A 17,009-nucleotide genomic window follows, 5' to 3' on the forward strand; every position below is an offset into this window, starting at 1 on the left:
TCCCATGGAGAGAATCAGCACAAAACATACGCATCTTGAAGACCTATTTTGAGGACTCAACCAGGACTTAATTGGTACATTCTGTGGTAGATCATTACCAGGCGTGAATTCCGCTTCAAGAGAGTACTACAGACTAAGGGATTTTGTTTGTTAGTTATTTGTTTTAAGATCTTTATTTTCATGTTCAAGGAGAACAAGCTGAATTATCTTCCCTGGCACACCGGTAGTTGTTCTGCAACTTCCAGTGAATTATACTGTTCATATCCTTTAAAAATGGGGAGGTTTCCATGGCATCACTCAAAGACATCCTTCGAAGGGAATGTCATTGCCCTTGCACAAATGAAGGTAGAAATCACCCAGAGAATTTTCATTTTTCCCATGTTTCACATGAAGTAAAAAAATAAAGGAGGCCTCTCTTGAATGCAGAGACCCCAGCCTACATCTGCAGAAGCAGCAGTTAGAGAAATTGTCTACTGAGTGTGTGGAAAAGAAACTGTGAGAGCTGCTGCTCTTTCAGCTGCAGTGTAGAACAATGCCTTCAGATGTAAGCTCTGAGGAGGTGGGTAGTCCAGGTCTTACACCCACGGAGCACATAACCCAGGTGCCATGCTGCCTCCCCCTTGGGACAGGTGAGGGCAGCTCTGTTCCCAGGCTATGAATGCAATAGTCCTCTCTAAGCTGGCACTGGACCTCTCAGATGAGGTAACATAGGAAAGTGCTGCTCCACACTGTGTAGCTAAATTGGGGATCTCAGTCAGCAGCCGTCCATACCCCGTGCGGCTCCTCGGGAAGCCTGTAAATTCACACGTTTTCTTTTTTAAGGGGATGCCTGGAAGGTATTCCTGGTGAAGGCAGTGGCTGCTGTGACTAGTTTAATTAGTGCTTATGCACACTAATTCCACTAAATTTAGCACCTGGGTCTGCTAATCTAGCACCCAGCTGGAGGGCATCGGATATCAAAGGAAAAAGGAAACTAATTGCTCTGGCCCTGGGGATTAAACATTAAAATTATGATGGAGAATTGAGTCAATTGAAACATTTTACTCTCTAAGAGGAAAAAAGAAAAAGGGGGGAAAAAAAAGGAAAAATATATTTGTTACAATTGTCTGGAAAACAACTAATGCATTGAATATCTGCCTGACATGTACACCCAGCATAATACGTGGCATTATTGAATTGTTTTCGCGTTGAATCACAAGCAGGATTTTACAGACTGATGCCATTAATTAACATCTATTAGTTATCTAGAATTAAGAGCATCCCAGCTTTTCTGTGCATGAGCTCTCCAGCAGAGAGTAGAAGTCTTTCATGGGGACTGATAAATCACTGTCCCGCATTCTGGTGAGAAGAAGGTAGACATATACTCTTGTGTTACTATCAGGAAGGGCATTCAGTTTAATAGTTAAATGTTGCTTTTCATACCCTCTCTAGAGACTTTTAAAAACTTGTTCTTACTGGCCCCTAAGGAGTATACGTCTTCTGATAGCCTCAGAGGGATTACAGGCAGATCCTCCCCAGGGCATCAGCCAACTCTGAGTAGCACAGACCAAGCTGAAGATCCCCAGAGTGTGCTTTGGTGCCTTTCATCCCTCCCTAAAAATCAGCTCAGTGAACCTCGGTTTTGTGCTCAAGTATATCCGTCCTCACTGTGCTGCTTTCTCTCCTCCTGCAGCACATTCCTGTGTGAGAAACCCTGGCCCCTTTTCTCCCCACATTTCCAAGGTGAGGAGAAATGCCCCATTGCCTGCTCAGCTCTCCTGCCGCAGGCTAGGACCACCTGTCTTAGCATCATAGAGTTGTTAAGACTGGAAAGACCTCTAAGCTCACTTAGTCCAACCGTTAACGTATCACCACCATGCCCACTAACCATGTACCTCAGTGCCACATCCACATGTTTCTTGGACACCTCCAGTGACAGTGACTCCACCCTAAATTCCCCTGGGCAGTCTGTGCCTCCCCACTCTTTCTGAGAAGAAAGTTTTCCTAAGGGCAGGGAGTGTGGTGGAAACCTGGCTTCACTGAGTCTTGGTTTTGCTGTTCTTCACCCAAGCCTCACTGTGCCAAGGCACAAGGAATGCATGGTGTTGCCTTGTTCTGCCTTCCAGGCCTTTTCAAAACCTCTGAGCTTTTGGATTTGGGGTTCATTTTGTGAGAAGAAGTCATTTTTTCCAGTAAAATCAATAGCTAAGAGACAAGCTCCTTCTTCTCCACTGTGTCCTAGACCTTGAGAAAAGAGTACAGCATGTATGTAAAGGCAGGAAAATCCACATTAGCTGAGTACCATAGATTATTGTTAAAATTGCATTTCCCTTAATATTCAGGATTTTAAGGAATCCTGGATTCCTGAAGGGGTAAGTAATCATACACTGTTCCTTCTGTTTGAAAAAAGAAATACATGTATTTTAAGTTTAGCTATACTGAGGTGGCTGTTTGAAAGAGTTTAGTGTGGACAGACACACAACAGCTAATCCAAGGTGTGCAGCTTTGCATGCTATGCATTGCTCTCTGGAGGTGTCCAGCTCTTAACCCTGCCTGCAGAGGTATGTTAGGCTCCAAACTTCACACATCTTACATGGCATTTAAACTAGATGCTGAAAAAGTGAGGGAGATTGGAAAGTGCTCAGAATGTCCCTTGCTACCAGCAATTAGAATCAAATGCTAATTGCCTGCTTGGGTTTTTGAGGTACTTCATTAGCCATAATTTATGCCTATAGCTCTGGAAAACACGGCTTCTCTCTCTTCATGCCCTGTTTTCACTCTCCTTCCAGCAGTGATCCCATTGTTCAGATACCTGTAACAGCAAATTCTGCTTTTGTAGCAAATTTTGGGTGCAAATTGCTATGTGCAAAGTGCAGCTAAGTGCCCAGAAAACATTTTCACACTGCTTCTGTTCCTTCTTTGGGGGAAAAAAATGCTCAAGACAAACAGTGGAAACACTGGGCTTTTGTGTGTCCCCACAAAACAGATGAAGTCCTTCAAAGTGAACAAAGAAAGTAAGCGATAACCTAAGTTTTCAGAATTTGAGGAAGAAAAAGGTAAAAGGCAACATCCTCATATACTAAGCACAACACTTAATTTTGTCAAAAAAAGAAAAAAAACCCACAACCAACAGCAACAACAAAACCCACCTTGCACTGCAAAGCCTTTATGCTGAACAAGAGGAAAATACATCCCTGCGTGGAGATGTAGACTTGAAGCTCAGTTCAGCTTCTTCATGTATAAGCAGACTGTCACCCCGGTGTTTCAAAGACTCACAACAAATACTCAAACCTCATTTGTTGAAAATGAGATAATGGAAACCATGGCTCTTCAAAGCACAAGGGAAGTTTAAAAAAAAAATAATGGACTGAACTGTGGTGGGCAAAATTACAGCACTTTATTATAAAGTACAAGCGGTTCTGTGCCTGCTGTAGTGGGTAACAACATGACTGCTCACGTAGCATTCACCGGATTATAGAAGGTGGTTACAGGATCTGTATAATTCCTGCTAAAGCTGAGACTTACCAATTACTGAGAATAATATTATGATGCAGCTTGTGAAATGGCAGCCTGCAGCAGACTTTGCAATCAGGGCTGTCAGAGTGGGCTGTAAGCTGGAAACTTGGCACTCTAGGAAACTGTTACGGAAGGTACCGATCCCAGGGATACTCTTGACAACGTTGGTAAAATCTGAAAACAGAATTTAATTAAATGTTTACAGGAGACATTACATTTTGGGAGATGAAATAAAAGTATTACATATCTTGCTCCTCTGTGACCGGTTTAGTCTGCCAGCAATGAAACTGCTCACTCTGTGAGAATTTTGTTGCGCTGTGCTTGATGGGAGAGGTTGAAGAAGGTTCAGGAGTTCAACAAACACCCTAAAACATTCAGTAAAATTGATGATGCAGTCCTTCTGGCCCAGAAGAGCCTAAATTTCCCTGTATTAGTGGACTAGATTTGAAGAGGATGTTGCCAGCATTGTGGACTTCATCAAAACCTTGTCACAAGACTCACAAAGAAGGGGCTTGTTAATAAAAAGAAGGTGAAGCAGTTGCTCGCTCCAGTGCTCTTATGGACCAAATCTACGAGAAGAGTCTGACTCTGGATGGAGCCAGCATTTTTTTTCCCTTCTGAGGAACTGCAGATTTCGCAGGAAAGTGCATACAGAACAGGAGAACCCAAATGACCAAACTCCACATTCACGTGTCTAAATTCACCTCCTCCCACGTATCGCATGTAACGTACCCTACACAGTGAAAGTCTGATTAAGGGCTCTTCAATGCTGTTTTAAAACCTGAATGTCACAAAGCCTATTGCCCTGGAAATGCAAGATACGCTACAGATATATGGGTTGAATTTCAACCCCATTCAACTGATGACTCAGCTTTGCTTGTTGAAAGTCAACTATCAATTTGCAGAAGGTCATTGAGGTCCATTCCAAAATATTTTTTGTTCAGCCAAACCAAATGCTGACTGTTTTGCAAAAAGGTGAAGCTGATACCAATGTTTTCCATGACAGTAGCAGCCAACCTGAAAAAATGAGAGGATTATGGATGCCTAATATCTGTCACAGCCCAGGAGTCTGCACCTCCTGCAATTAAAAGGGAGAAGTCTGGTTTAAAGTTCACCGAAGATTTAGGTAAATTCACTTAAAGAAAACAGCAGCCTGTGGACTTCATCCAACTTGGACCCCGTTCTTCTATTTCTGTTTTTAAAGGAAGTAATTATGAGCTTTGTACCACGCCTACTTCTTTCATCTATAATGAAATCAGGTAAAGAAACTTGGTCTTAAACTTTAAAACTTGCTACCCACGATCTTCTTCCTTTCTTACTGTCAGCTAACGCCCAGCGAGCACAGCGCTGATCTGCACTGAGGTCTTTGATGAGTGAACAACACAGTTTGCATCTGCATTAACTACTGGAATAAAGGTTTGTCCTCTGAGCTGAAAATATGAGAAGAATGGGTTTAAGCTCTAAGAAAAAAAAAAAAAATTGAAATAAGTGACTCCAGGAGCATTCTCCCATAGCAACATGCTTTTAAAAATAAGTGAGTGAGGTTAATGGAGAAGTGCTGCATAATTACTCAGATTGGTCCTCATCTCATAGGTATCAGGGGCAGCGTAGAGGGGCTACTCGTGTGAGGAACACAAGTAAGCGGTGCAGAGGAGAAGCTGAACTGGGCACCAGTTAGTCACCAGCTAGGGGTGAGGTTATGAAAATAATGAGGAGCCAGAGAGGTGACGACTGAGAATCATTATTTGGCACTGTGTTGGAAGATTGCAGATGGGTGAACACCACTGAGAATCTAGCCTGACAGTGTCTCCCCTGCCTAAAATCCAGAAACAGTATTAAAGCTAATAAATGTACACAGCCTTCTGACAGAACTAGGAACACTTCATCACTATGGAAAGGAGCTAGACATGAAAATGTCCCCCTGAGGTAGCTGGCAGAGCAACTAAGGTATGAGATATGTGAGATGTTTGCCAAGACAGGTTTGGCTTATTTCCTTTCTCATCCCAAAGAACCATGAAGCTGGTGGAGGCCTTTTATGTTCTCCCACGACAAAGTCACAAGAGGGAACAATTTAGAACAGCTGCAGTCACCAGTACAGATTGTTTTTTAAAATGCTAGCTACTTACTGCCTGGTTCATTTCTTCCTGAGAAAGATGGCAGAAAGTAATGGCTGTCTGAAGAGAAATGCGGGTTTGCTAGCAAAAATCACACTCCTCCCTGCAGATGGAGGCCATTGGCACTGCCTGCTCTGCAGCCTGATCACCAGTGGATCAGCAGATGGGTACAAGGGAGTACAAAGTCCACAGCAAAGGCTGCACTTCTCTTATATGCTCCTCTGTCCTTTCGTATGTTAACCACTTGGTAAGACAAGGGGAAACGGTTTCAAACTAAAAGAGAGAAGATTTAGATTGATATAAGGATGAAGTTTTTAATGATAAGGGTGGTGAGGTACTGGAGCAGTTGCCCAGAGAGATGGTTGGTGCCCCGTCCCTGGAGACACATAAGGTCAGGCTGGACGGGGCTCTGAGCAACCTGATGCAGCTGTAGGTATCCCTGTTCATTGCAGGGGAGTTGGACTAGATGGCCTTTAAGTGTCCCTTCCAACACAAAACATTCTATAGTTCTATGAACCACAAACAGGAACTCTGCAGGGAGGAAAGTTTAATTTCCCTTTCCCCTGTCATCCTATACCAAGTTTGTTTCTTCCCAGTATTGTTTACTATTTGCTGTTTCCCTTTTTCCTTAAGCCAGACGTCCCCACACCAGATGTTGTTTCCCTCTCTTGTAGCATTTCTCCTCTCTCCAGGTGTAACCTCTCATTCTCCTCTGGCTGCTGCTGGCAGCTGTTCCCTCCAAGCAATATGTTGCTAACTAGATGCCTCCAGATGGAGAGCAACTTGCCTCTTCTAGCTGGCTGCTGTGTTCTCAGACTCCACAGACACAGCATCAGCAGAAAAGGCTGGGGCAGGTCTGGGGCGGCCATTTGGTGCAGAACGCTTGGTAGGCCTGATGGCTTCACCTCCCCATGGACACACATGGTGGCGTCCTGGTGAGACACATCCTACCTGGTCCAGAGCAAAATTGGCTGCTCCCTGATATTAGACTGCATATGCTCAGGCTGAAAAAAAAAACAAACCCAAAACCCCACCAACCAACAAACAACAAAACGCGTTGTTAAAGAGGAGCTTGGTATTTCCAGGATCAGGGCTAACAGCACAAGAAAACATTGCTAGAGTGCTGGAGAGGGAGTAGTGACCTTTGTGGGGTAGGGTACAAGCTGGTGGATGTGCCTGGAAAGACAAAGTCTGCTGAGCTGACCGCACCACAGAGCTGTATTTACACAAGCTGACCTGGATTCTAGGTAGCTACAAGCTGTTTAACTCCTAGCAGTGCAAGCCTGTTCTCTCCCAACTTCACGTGTTGATAGAAAATAAAAAATAAAAAATAAAAAGCTATGATTTCCCCCCCACCTCTTTCTTCTCCCTTTGTTCTTGTGGCGGTTATTTTTTTTCATAACAATTTTCTTGAGCAAAGTCAACATGCACTTTCTCTGACTTGAACTAATTAACACTCTTGTTTCCCTCTTGAACTATATGTGCACGGTCACGCTTGGATGGTATGCAGAGAATTGAGAACGTGCTCTTCTTGATATTTCTGAAAGGATTTATGGTGGAGAACCCAAACCAGGAGATGAACTATGGCCAATGGTGCAGGTACCCCCTGTGGATAGGCAATGGAGAGTATCCTGGGCTGTATTCGGGCTGGTAAAATTAAGCAGGGTCTTTGCCAGTTACCCCACTAATTCCTGTCAGTGATTTAGGGAATGACATCAGAGAATGCCATATCATGCATAAAAGGATGGGTAGGATAAAGGATATATGCAGAACTGTGTTCCTTGGAGCTCACTCACTCATGGCAAAGCCATTTGGATGCCAGGTGAGTCGGAGCTTGCATGTGCAGTAGGGGAGCAGGCATGGAATGAAACACTTTCCATTGAGCATTTCTTTTACTCAGGTATAATTAAAAAAAGGCAAAGGGAAATATTTCATGTGCGAATGAGCTTCTTGATTATACGTTCTATCCTTATTAAATATGCCGGTTTAGTCCTGCAAGGTTGGAACCTAGTGATTAATACATTGGAGGCAATTAGGCTTTGAGCTGCCGTCCTTACGTTTGTTTGGTTATTTTCGGTAGCACATACACACACTTGCACAGTTAGTCTGCATGCAAGGTGTAATTTATCTGTCTGAGGGCTGCACTCTGAGTCACTGAGTTACCTCAGGGTGTCGTGATTCCTTTCCTCTAAATCCTCAAGGAATATCCTAGGTGCTGTCTGGCTTTTGCATTCCCATTAGAAATCAAGTTACACCGTAAAAGTGGCAGTAGCCATCTGCATGTAGCAGGTTGTGATTCCCATTATAGGTGAAAATGCACCCATCTTTCTACTGAACTCTAAGGATTACTATTCTAGTCTCGTCATTTCTGTAAAGAATCTGTCAGCAGCCTCAGAGGAGGATGCAGGAAATATATACAATATATTTACACTTGGTGATGTTCAACATCAGATATTTGACTACAGTCTGATGACCAAGGGAATGTAGAATGAATGCTGTTTGAGACTTCGGTCCTTCGAAGCAGGAATCCAGCTCAAAGCCTGTGTTTAATTTAATTTAACTTAATTGTTCATTTCATTTCATTTATTTGATTCCAGTATTTGAAGATCTGTTTAAAATAAAAAAGCCACTGGACTGACTTAATTCCTACCTAATTTCCCTACATTCCATTAAGGCATTCAAACCATCTGTGTCTAAAAATGTAACTAGTCTTGTGTGAGCACTCATTGTTTTTTGCATTGTTTTAATGTATACACACAGAGAAAAAGCCCTACATTAAAACACCACAAAGAATGCAAAATCAAACACTCGAAAGTAAGGAATTACACTGGGTAAAGAAGCCTATGTAAATCTAATTTGGTCTCTGTGTGTGTCTGTATTCACATAACGTCTATGTTACACACATATAAATAATGCGTGCAGTGTTTCTGTTTGCACTGGGATAAAAGCCTTTAATTACATGAGCACCTCCTGCTTTTTCCATAAAGGGTTTGCCTCGTTCGGTGAACAGGACAAACCTGCTTTCAATGTGGGTCACTTTACAGTGAGGAAGGCTGTTCCCCATACAACCCTGCCCCGTTTGTCCTAGCGGTGAATCATAAACGAGGTGGGAGGCTGCAAGAAGAGCTGAGGTGTACCACTGCTTCTGCAGGGAATTGAATTCATCATTTAGAAAGACAGCTGGGCGACAGCTGACAGCTATAGAAATATCTGAGCTAGCTCCTTAACTCCACTCAAGGAGAATTCTCCTGACAAGCTCAGGCAATTTAAATTGGCCATCAGAATGAACTTTGCCGATTTACCCTGCGCTGAAGCAGGGGTGAATGCAGGAGAAGTTCTGCACGCAGACTGCAAAGGGAACTGATTTCTAGCAAGGAAATGGGCCCAAGAAGCTGATGGACTTCAGCTCTTCTGGTGTCACCACTGTGTCCAGAAGAGAATAACCCGGTAACACAGAGCTACCTTGGGTTTATCTTTCTTACTCTCCAGTTGCTAATACAGTAGAGGAGGACCTTCATTTTCATTAACCAAATTTATGAGCTCATCTAAGAATGGGTAGTGTGGCAAGGTTTCTTTCTCTTCAATCCAGGTCAACTGTCTCTAATTATCTTACTCAGTTTTAATTCTTTATTAATCAAGTGCTGCCTCAGCAGCTCCAACATTTTGCCCAGGAGTGATGTCAGCCTTCTGCCTCTTCCTCTGAGCCCCATCTGATGTTATTCCAGTTGCCTTTGTGTCCTTTTATGAGTGCATGCCTTGAGACTCCGGACTGTGATGTACAAAAGCACTGCGTGTTCACAGTTGCCAAGAGGAGCTGTGCTTTGAAAATACAAAATGCTGCACTGTGCTCAAGAATGCTGAACTGCTAGGAGCTGCAAGTTAGGCACCCAAAACTTCATCGTTTTCACCTTAGCCTATCTGCCTCTGGGTTTCCCAATAAAGAGAAAGGCGATAAATCTTTATTTTATGGAGACGCCGTGAAAATAAATGCATTAATATTTGTGAAACACTTGTATACTTCATGGGGGAGGACTATAAAAAAAGCCCATGAGGACATTAATCATTAGTTCTTGAGAGCGGAGTTTGAAGATAATGCATTAAATAAGTCACGTGGCTCCATACTGAACAAAGAGAAAACAAAATATTGAATTGCTCCTCATTAAGACCAAGATTCTCAGAGGTATTTGAAGAGCCGAAATCCTGCTGAGAGTCGGGGCTTCTTAAGTGGCCATCTTTTTTGTTGTTGTTGTTCCTTTTTTTTTTCCTTCTGAAAATGGTAGGAGTCCTGCGAGAAACATTGCATGTGATGCTGTAATTACAGATTGCATCAGAATGCGCACGTAATTAAAGGTTGCATTGGAATGTATATGCACAAGATTTGGGGCACAAATTAACATCACTCAAGGAATCTCAGTTGCAGCATTTACCAACGCCAGATTGCTTGGCTTTGCAACGTTCATTATCTTTTCCAATAGCTACAGTACAGGTAATTTTCTCTGGGTTTAGGATAATAAACATCCCTGGTGGATAGAGGATGGGAAGCCTTCCCTCGCTGCATACCACCCTGCATAGCGGTACAGACCTCTGCCAGCAGTGTGAATGATACAAGTAATAGGTTGCCATCTTCTGCTTGAATCTGCAACAGAGGGATGGGACGTTTTGCCAGTGATTTCACTGATGTTTGCTGACATCAGCAGAATGGCAAAAGTTGAGCGTCTTTAGTCTAATCCCAGGATTAGTGGAGAGTGTGCTGAAATGAGCGCAGGCTTTTTCTGCCCGTTCCCCCTACAGTCCAACCATATTTTTTTACTATTTTTAATTGTCTCTCTTCCGTGTCCCACACCCAGCTCTCACGGTATACCTTGCTGTCGTGAACTGAAAAATTCCCTATAGCACCTGGATAATGCTCTGTGCATCCTGATCTGATCCTATAGCTGGAATGTGATCCTTCTGGTCCTTTCCAACCTGAATTACCCCATGATCCTATGAACTCATGGTTTTCTTCATAATATAAATAGTCTGCGTTCTTATAGGCAATTTTATTAATCAGTCTTTGTACCAAGTAGCTTTGATTTATTGCACTGTCATAACTTCACCTCTACAGTACAAGATTCTTTTAGATAAAAAAGGCAACCAAGCATACATCCTATAAAACAGTAAAATATAGCCATGGTTGTTATTATACGAAATGAGGCTGTTGCAAATTCTACATAGGAAAGGAATTTATGCCAGGTGCTCTTCATAGTGCTATGGCTGGCCTTCCAAGAATCTGGAAATGCTGACTCCATGGCTAAGGAAACTCAGTTTCTTTTCCTTCTCTGTAAACAAGATGATATTTGTCTGGGTCCTGACTCTAAATCCTGCAAGCTGTGGCTGGGTGCTGACAGACAGGATGCCAATTATGTGACCTGAGGCTTGCTCTGTCCAGAGCGATGCTCACTGGTTTCCAGTGCTGCCCCAGTACTGAGACTCCTCCATGTTATGGCAGGGATCAAAGTGTTCCTTTCAGTTCTGAACAGCAGAAGGGACCAAAGCCATCTTTCCTGCTCCTCTTCCTCGAATTGCTGAGAACATAGGTTAACAGCATGCAACTTCTTTAATATAATTCAATGACAGTGGAAAAAAATATATTGAAAGACAGTGAATCATTCTTGAGTACAACCTATCTTTTCAGTGGTATTTTTTTGTCTCCTAACAAAGAGGCACCCCAAAGATACTTCATCTTCTGTCAGAGGTCAGTGAGGCACTGGTTAAGAAGCCCCACACAGGAGTGAAATGCTTGCTTCTTACCCTCAACATTTATGTGTAAACTCAACCACGCAGTTGGAAAATTCCTTTCAAACCATTTTTGTTTCTCAATTCAAATCAAAATCAATTTTCACCAGAACGTGTAATGACCTTTCTGTTATTTGAAAGATATTTTCAGTGAAGTACTACTTCAGTACTACTTTTTCATCAAAAACACATTTCTTAGCTACTAGAAATGTATTTTCTTTCCTTTTTTTTTTCTTGTCCTCAACCCTCCTGTACCCAGAAACAGTCTCTTGAGGATCCCTATTTCAAGGATGGGAAAACTTCTGCTACATAAAAACGTGATTCCCAGCAATATACAGCTTGGAAATTTTCTGTTCCAAACAATATCTTAGAACGCAGGAGCAGCACAGAAGAGGTGTTTTGCATGAAGGTATACGGTCAGCTTGAGAAATTGTCACCTCTCGTTATATGCTTTTCATTGCCCCATAGGATTTTATTCAGTTTCTACAGATCTACTCGTTCACATCACTCCTACCCCCCTCTCTGAGGCTTTTCTCTTTACAGAATCACAGAACCGTTTGAGTTGGAAGGGACCCTTAAAAGTCATCTAGTCCAACTCCCCTGCAATGAACAGGGACACCTACAGCTACATCAGGTTGCTCAGAGCCCCATCCAGGCTGACCCTATGTGTCTCCAGGGATGGGGCACCAGCCACCTCTCTGGCCAACCTGTGCCAGTGCCTCACTAGACTTATCATTAAAAACAAACAAACAAACAAACAAAACCCATCTCCCTTATATCCAATCTAAATCTGCCCTCTTTAAGTTTGAAACCATTTCCCCTTCTCCTATCTCAACAGTCCCTACTGAAGAGACTGACCCTTCTTTCTTATAGACCCCACTTTAGATACTAGAAGGCCACTATTAGGTCTCCATGGAGCCTTCTCTTCTCCAAGGTTGAACAGCCCCAGCTCTTTCAGCCTGTCCTTGCTGGGGAGGCGTTCCATCCCTTGGATGATTTTTTCCCTCCTATCTCTTCCAAAGTTTTCTGTTCCTCGCTTTTAGTCAAATTTCTCAAAGCTATGTTTTGACCTCTGTTCCCAAAGGTCATTTCTGTTTATTCTTGCCAGCTGTGGGCCTTCCCCTTTGTGGGAAATGAGAGCTGGTGGTATCGGGGAACTGCTAGGCCAGTCCTATTGCAGAAGAAATCCAGGAATAGCAGTGAGTAACTGACTGGGGTAAATCACAAGCTCACAGTGGCAAAAACATGGAGAAATCAGGTGAGGTTCCTGTGGGTTAAGTACAGAAGCACTGGATAGCAGGAGCCTGCAGGGACAAACTGCAAAAAGCTGATGCAGAAAATAAAACTCAACTAGTGAGAGCATCACAAGTTACAAGGAATCATTCAGTAAGTATGGCAGCGGGGAGAGGAAGTCAAAAGAAAGTGAATTAGTCATCAGAGACAAAGCTATTGACTGATGCTGGGAAGGCTCAGAGTGCCTAATGCCTTCTGTGCACCAGGCTTTGCTAAGAGAGGTCGCTTGTGATTAGGTGATTGCCATTACACACAGCAATGACAAAGGAAAAGGAAATTAGAAAGTACAAGAGCATTCAAGCAGGTTAGAGGTGTTTGAGTCAACATGCTGGCCTGGCTATGGGTGAGGGTGCTGAAAGGAGTGGCTCTGACAAGGCTGGAAACATTACTGTCCATTCCTGGAAGCTTGGGAAGGGCAACTGAGGAATGTGCTGATGAAAAAGCACGAGTGGGGCCTGTCTGTGGAAGAGCGCTTTAAAAGCCACAGGGAGCAGGCAGCCATTTTCTTCCCAGTACAACCAGGCAAATCCATTGCAAACAGCCAAGAGGGTCAAGCTGACCAAATTGCCTTTGCCAGCAGCAGAACGGACCTTGTGGTGAAAGAATGGAGTGACCTTAGTTAGGTTCTGTGCCTTAGTTCATAAATGAGGAAGTTCAGTTTATGTGAAAATGTCAGGTAGCGGGCATGGAACTCTGATGCCAGCAGGTATTGGTCATTTCCTGGCAATTGAGTGGATTACACATGTGTTTCCAAAGGGGTCTGTTTTATTAGCGGCCTCCACAGGCAGCACTAACTGGGGAGTGACCAGAAGGATGAAATGGGAATTAAAAATAATCTGTAGAAACGCGACTGGAAGCGACAGGAGGCAGCGCTGTTGCAGGGGGGCCAGCAGGCTGAGGCCTACAGCTACGTGAGGGCAACGGTGGGCCATGAGGCAGCAGGGTTGTGAGAGGGTGCAGTAACAGCCATGGAGAAGAGATGGGTGGGGACTTCCTGGAAAGGAGCTGTTCAGCGGGGGAGCGGTGCAACCAGATAGGAGGGTGAAGTGTGTGAGGAGCGGGGTGAGGGGCTGCCCGATGGGGGAGGCCGCAGGGACTGGGGTCCCGCCAAGCAGTGCTGAGGGAAGCCATACAGACAGGATCCAGAGCCACTGGTAGAGCACGGGCCTCATGGTGCCTTTGCAAGAAAGAAGCTGAGTGGAACAAGATCCAAGGAGTTAATAATGTGCCGTAACTCGCTTGCAGAGAGCAGATCGGATAAATAGGGTTGTCCACCACCAACCTGCCCTTCCATTTACATTCAGTGAACGTGCCAATCCTCTACTAATGCATTCACGTATTTTCTGCTCGCTAACCATGTTCCTGTGTACGAGCACCTATTAATCCGCTGTCTCTGCTTCTCCCACAGAAAGAAACAACTGCATAGCTCAGTAATGCACACGCTGAGGCACTTACGTGCCCAAGTGGGTTTAGCCGAACACAAAAGTAACCTTCACCAATCCGAAATGCCTATGTTACAACTAACGGGAGGCGTCCACACGATTAGTTTAAGCTCGCACCGATCCGAAGAGACGCAGTCCCTCCCCTCGCCCCGCTTCTACTCCCCGAAGTGCCCCCTCGCCCGCAGCCCCGACCCCCCTCAGCCGCTCCTCCTCCTGCAGCGCAGCCAACCGCAGCCGCACTGCATTAGTAAAGGCGCACCGCGTAAATAATTGATCCGCGCGGTGCCGCGGGCCCGCCGCTCCCAGCCCTCCCCCTTCAGCGGGGCGGTGCGGGGCCGCCCCCGGCGGTGGGTCTCTGCGGGGAGCCGGGCCAGCGGCGCGGCGGGAGCAGGTGCGGCTGCCCGGCGCGGCGGGGGCGGAGCGGAGGGCCGGGCCGGCAGGTGGGGGCTGCCGGGAGGCGGAGGCGGAGGGCCGGGCGGCCGGGCTCGGCGCGGGGCGGCTGGGCGAGTAGCCGAGGGAAGGAGAGAGGCGGGCGGCGGCGGCGCTGCTCCCGCAGCCCGGGCCGCGTAGAGGCCGGCGGGGCCGCCCGCTGCTGCTGCGGAGCCAGATGTGCGGGACGGGGAGCGGCCAGGCGCCCGCGGGGGGGTGCTGGGGGCTGCCGCCGCCGCTGCTGCCGAGGCCGGGGGGGGCCCTTTAGCTGGGAGCCGGGCAGCCGCATCGGGAGCCGCTGTTTTCTTCCCCTCCTTCCTTCGCCTTTCTTCTCCTCCCTCCTCCTCCTCCTCCTCACCAAAACCGGGAGAGGAGGCGTGTTCGCAGAGCCTTGCTGCACCGGTTTTGCTTGGTTCGCTGTTGCCGGGTTTGGTTCGCAGGGTGATTGGGCTGCGGGATTTTTTGTGTGCTTTCTTCTTCTTCTTCTTCTTTTTTTTTTTTTTTTTCTCCCTCCCTTTTTTCCTTTCCCTTTTCTCCCTCCCTCTCCCGTGGCCCATCGCATGCTCGGCTCCGGCTGGATCCTTTCCTTTATTTTCGGCGGTGCCGCTCGGAGGGGGAAGGGAGCGCGGGGATGAGTGCCGCCTGACGCACGGGCACGGCGAGGGGGGCCCGCCGCCAGCCGCAGCCCTCCGCGCCCGCAGGGCGAGGGGCTCGCCGCCGCCCCCTCTTCTCTCCTCGCCCCGCTCCGCCGCAAGGTGTGCGTGCGCGGACGGCAGAACAGAGAGGAGGAGGAAACGCTGCCCTCCGCCTCGCCGGCAGCCGCCGGGCGCCAGGACTGCCGCCGTGCCCCCCCTATGTAAGGCCCCCCGGGCGGCCGCATGGCGATAGAGCGGCGCCGCGAGGCGGGCGGCGGGGGCCGGCCGCTGCCCGAGGAGAACGGCTCCGTGCCGGGCGCCGCCGCTCCCCCCCCGGGGCCGCCCCCCGCCGGGGCCGCCGAGATCCAGGCGGTGCCGCCGCCCGCCGCCGCCTGCAGCCCTCTGCTACTCGACTACGACGGCTCGGTGCTGCCCTTCCTCGGGGGGCTGGGCGGCGGGTACCAGCGCACCCTGGTGCTGCTCACCTGGGTGCCGGCCCTCTTCATCGGCTTCAGCAAGTTCTCGGACTCCTTCCTGCTGGACCAGCCGGACTTCTGGTGCCGGCAGGCCGACGGGCAGGGTAACTGGAGCGTGGCTCCCGGCCACGGCAACCGCAGCGGCAACAGCAGCATCTTCCCCCCGGCCGCTCTGCCCACCCCCGTTGCTGGCAACGCCAGCGAGTGCGATTGCCACGAGTGGCACTACCGCATCCGGGCCGGCCTCGTCCAGAACGTCGTCAGCAAGGTGAGTGGACGGCCGTTGGGTCGCCGGGTTCCCACCCGCCTGGAACCGATCCCCTCCTTCCCCCCATATCCTGTCCCCATTGCTGCATGGGTTTGTCTCCGTCTCGTGTCTTGAGATGGCATTCTCGGTGGTGTATGTGTGTGTCTGGCTGTCCCGGGGCGTGGGTCTGTCCCAGCCAGGAACCCATGGGAGGGCTGGGGCAGGGCTCAGGCAAGGTGCCTCTCAGCTCTATGTGTGCCATCAGAGCCAAGAGCCGGGCTGGTGCATGGGGAAACTGATGGTGCAGGGGAAATGGACAAAGTTCTGCTGAATTCCTCTCGTTCTGCAGTCACTTCCTTGATAAGGTTTTCAACAGAGTAGTAAAAGAGGAAATGTCTCGTGCAAGTTGTATACCTCTTTTAAGGTAGAAAGCTCTGTGTTCTGCTCCCTGATGCAGTGGCTAAAGTGGAAAATTTCTGATGAGGGAGGCTGAATTTGCAAATAGAAGCCTCATCTCTTCACCTTCTCAGGTTCTGCTTGTGCTTTGGCCGTGTGAAGGCTCTGCCGTGGGCCTGGTGGCGTTAACAGAGCTCCTGAAAGTGCTGTGTTATCCGTAGCTCTTGGAATTAAACTGTTACGCCAGGAAAGTGGTTCCCCTTTGGCTCAAAACTCTGAACTCAGCAAAATTACTTCCCGCTTAGAAGCGTGTTAGGGATTAGCTGCGCTTATCTGGCTGGGAGAAAGCAATGCAGCGGTGACCGGGTGGCCGGTGTGCTCGTGCTTTGCTCTGCCAGCAGGCACTGGTATTAATCACTGGAAATCACCTCAGTTTCTCTTTGTGTCCCTCGAAAGCGTGTGCAATGCTGGGAAAACAAGCAAAGCAAATCCTCCAAAAACTCAAATCGAGAATGGATTTAAAGCGAGCCTGCTGCACTCCTTCCATGAGGAAAGCACAGGCACATGGTGGACTTGGTTGGCTTGTGGCGTAAGAGTGCATCATGAAATTTGACATTTAAGAGAAGCAGATTTCCTTCTGTTTATAACCAGGGATGGAACGATTCATATGTTTTTGGGCTTCACACGGCTGCTGGAGTGTGAAGAAG

General features: G+C 47.2%; 2 protein-coding genes across 5 annotated transcripts in view; one reads left to right on the forward strand and one right to left on the reverse strand.

Moving 5' to 3' along the window:
• Positions 1–3,104: 3,104 nt before the first annotated feature.
• On the reverse strand, positions 3,105–15,300 carry LOC124417751 (atherin-like). The gene is made up of 2 exons (XM_046938320.1): positions 14,379–15,300; positions 3,105–3,669 (listed from the first exon to the last, which is right to left on the reverse strand). Exons 1-2 carry the CDS (start codon positions 15,103–15,105, stop codon positions 3,488–3,490), a joined length of 909 nt encoding a protein of 302 aa, XP_046794276.1. The 5' UTR covers positions 15,106–15,300; the 3' UTR covers positions 3,105–3,487.
• Positions 14,489–17,009, forward strand: part of SLC22A23 (solute carrier family 22 member 23) — a 99,225-nt gene continuing 96,704 nt past the window's right edge. For 3 of the 4 annotated variants that reach the window (XR_001463404.4, XM_418968.8, XM_015276012.4), the window contains exon 1: positions 14,489–15,927. Coding sequence is in view for 2 of the 4 variants with exons in the window: in XM_418968.8 (XP_418968.4) it covers positions 15,427–15,927 (501 nt within the window). In the remaining 2 variants the exon portion in view is untranslated. Of the gene's footprint in view, positions 16,060–17,009 lie in introns of all 4 variants that reach the window. The other variant, XM_046938318.1, reaches the window with a different exon arrangement.

The sequence above is a fragment of the Gallus gallus genome, chromosome 2 (assembly GCF_016699485.2).
Source record: "Gallus gallus isolate bGalGal1 chromosome 2, bGalGal1.mat.broiler.GRCg7b, whole genome shotgun sequence".
In the NCBI taxonomy this organism is placed as follows: Eukaryota; Metazoa; Chordata; class Aves; order Galliformes; family Phasianidae; genus Gallus; species Gallus gallus.

What these genes read in the sequence shown, in the direction of transcription:
- LOC124417751 (XM_046938320.1), bottom strand. Translation starts at nt 15,105, where the DNA reads ATGGGCCACGGGAGAGGGAGGGAGAAAAGGGAAAGGAAAAAAGGGAGG. An exon ending in GCGGATCAATTATTTACGCG is followed by an intron (nt 3,670 to 14,378) that starts GTGCGCCTTTAC and finishes TTCTGTTTTCAG; the next exon opens with ATTTTACCAACGTTGTCAAG.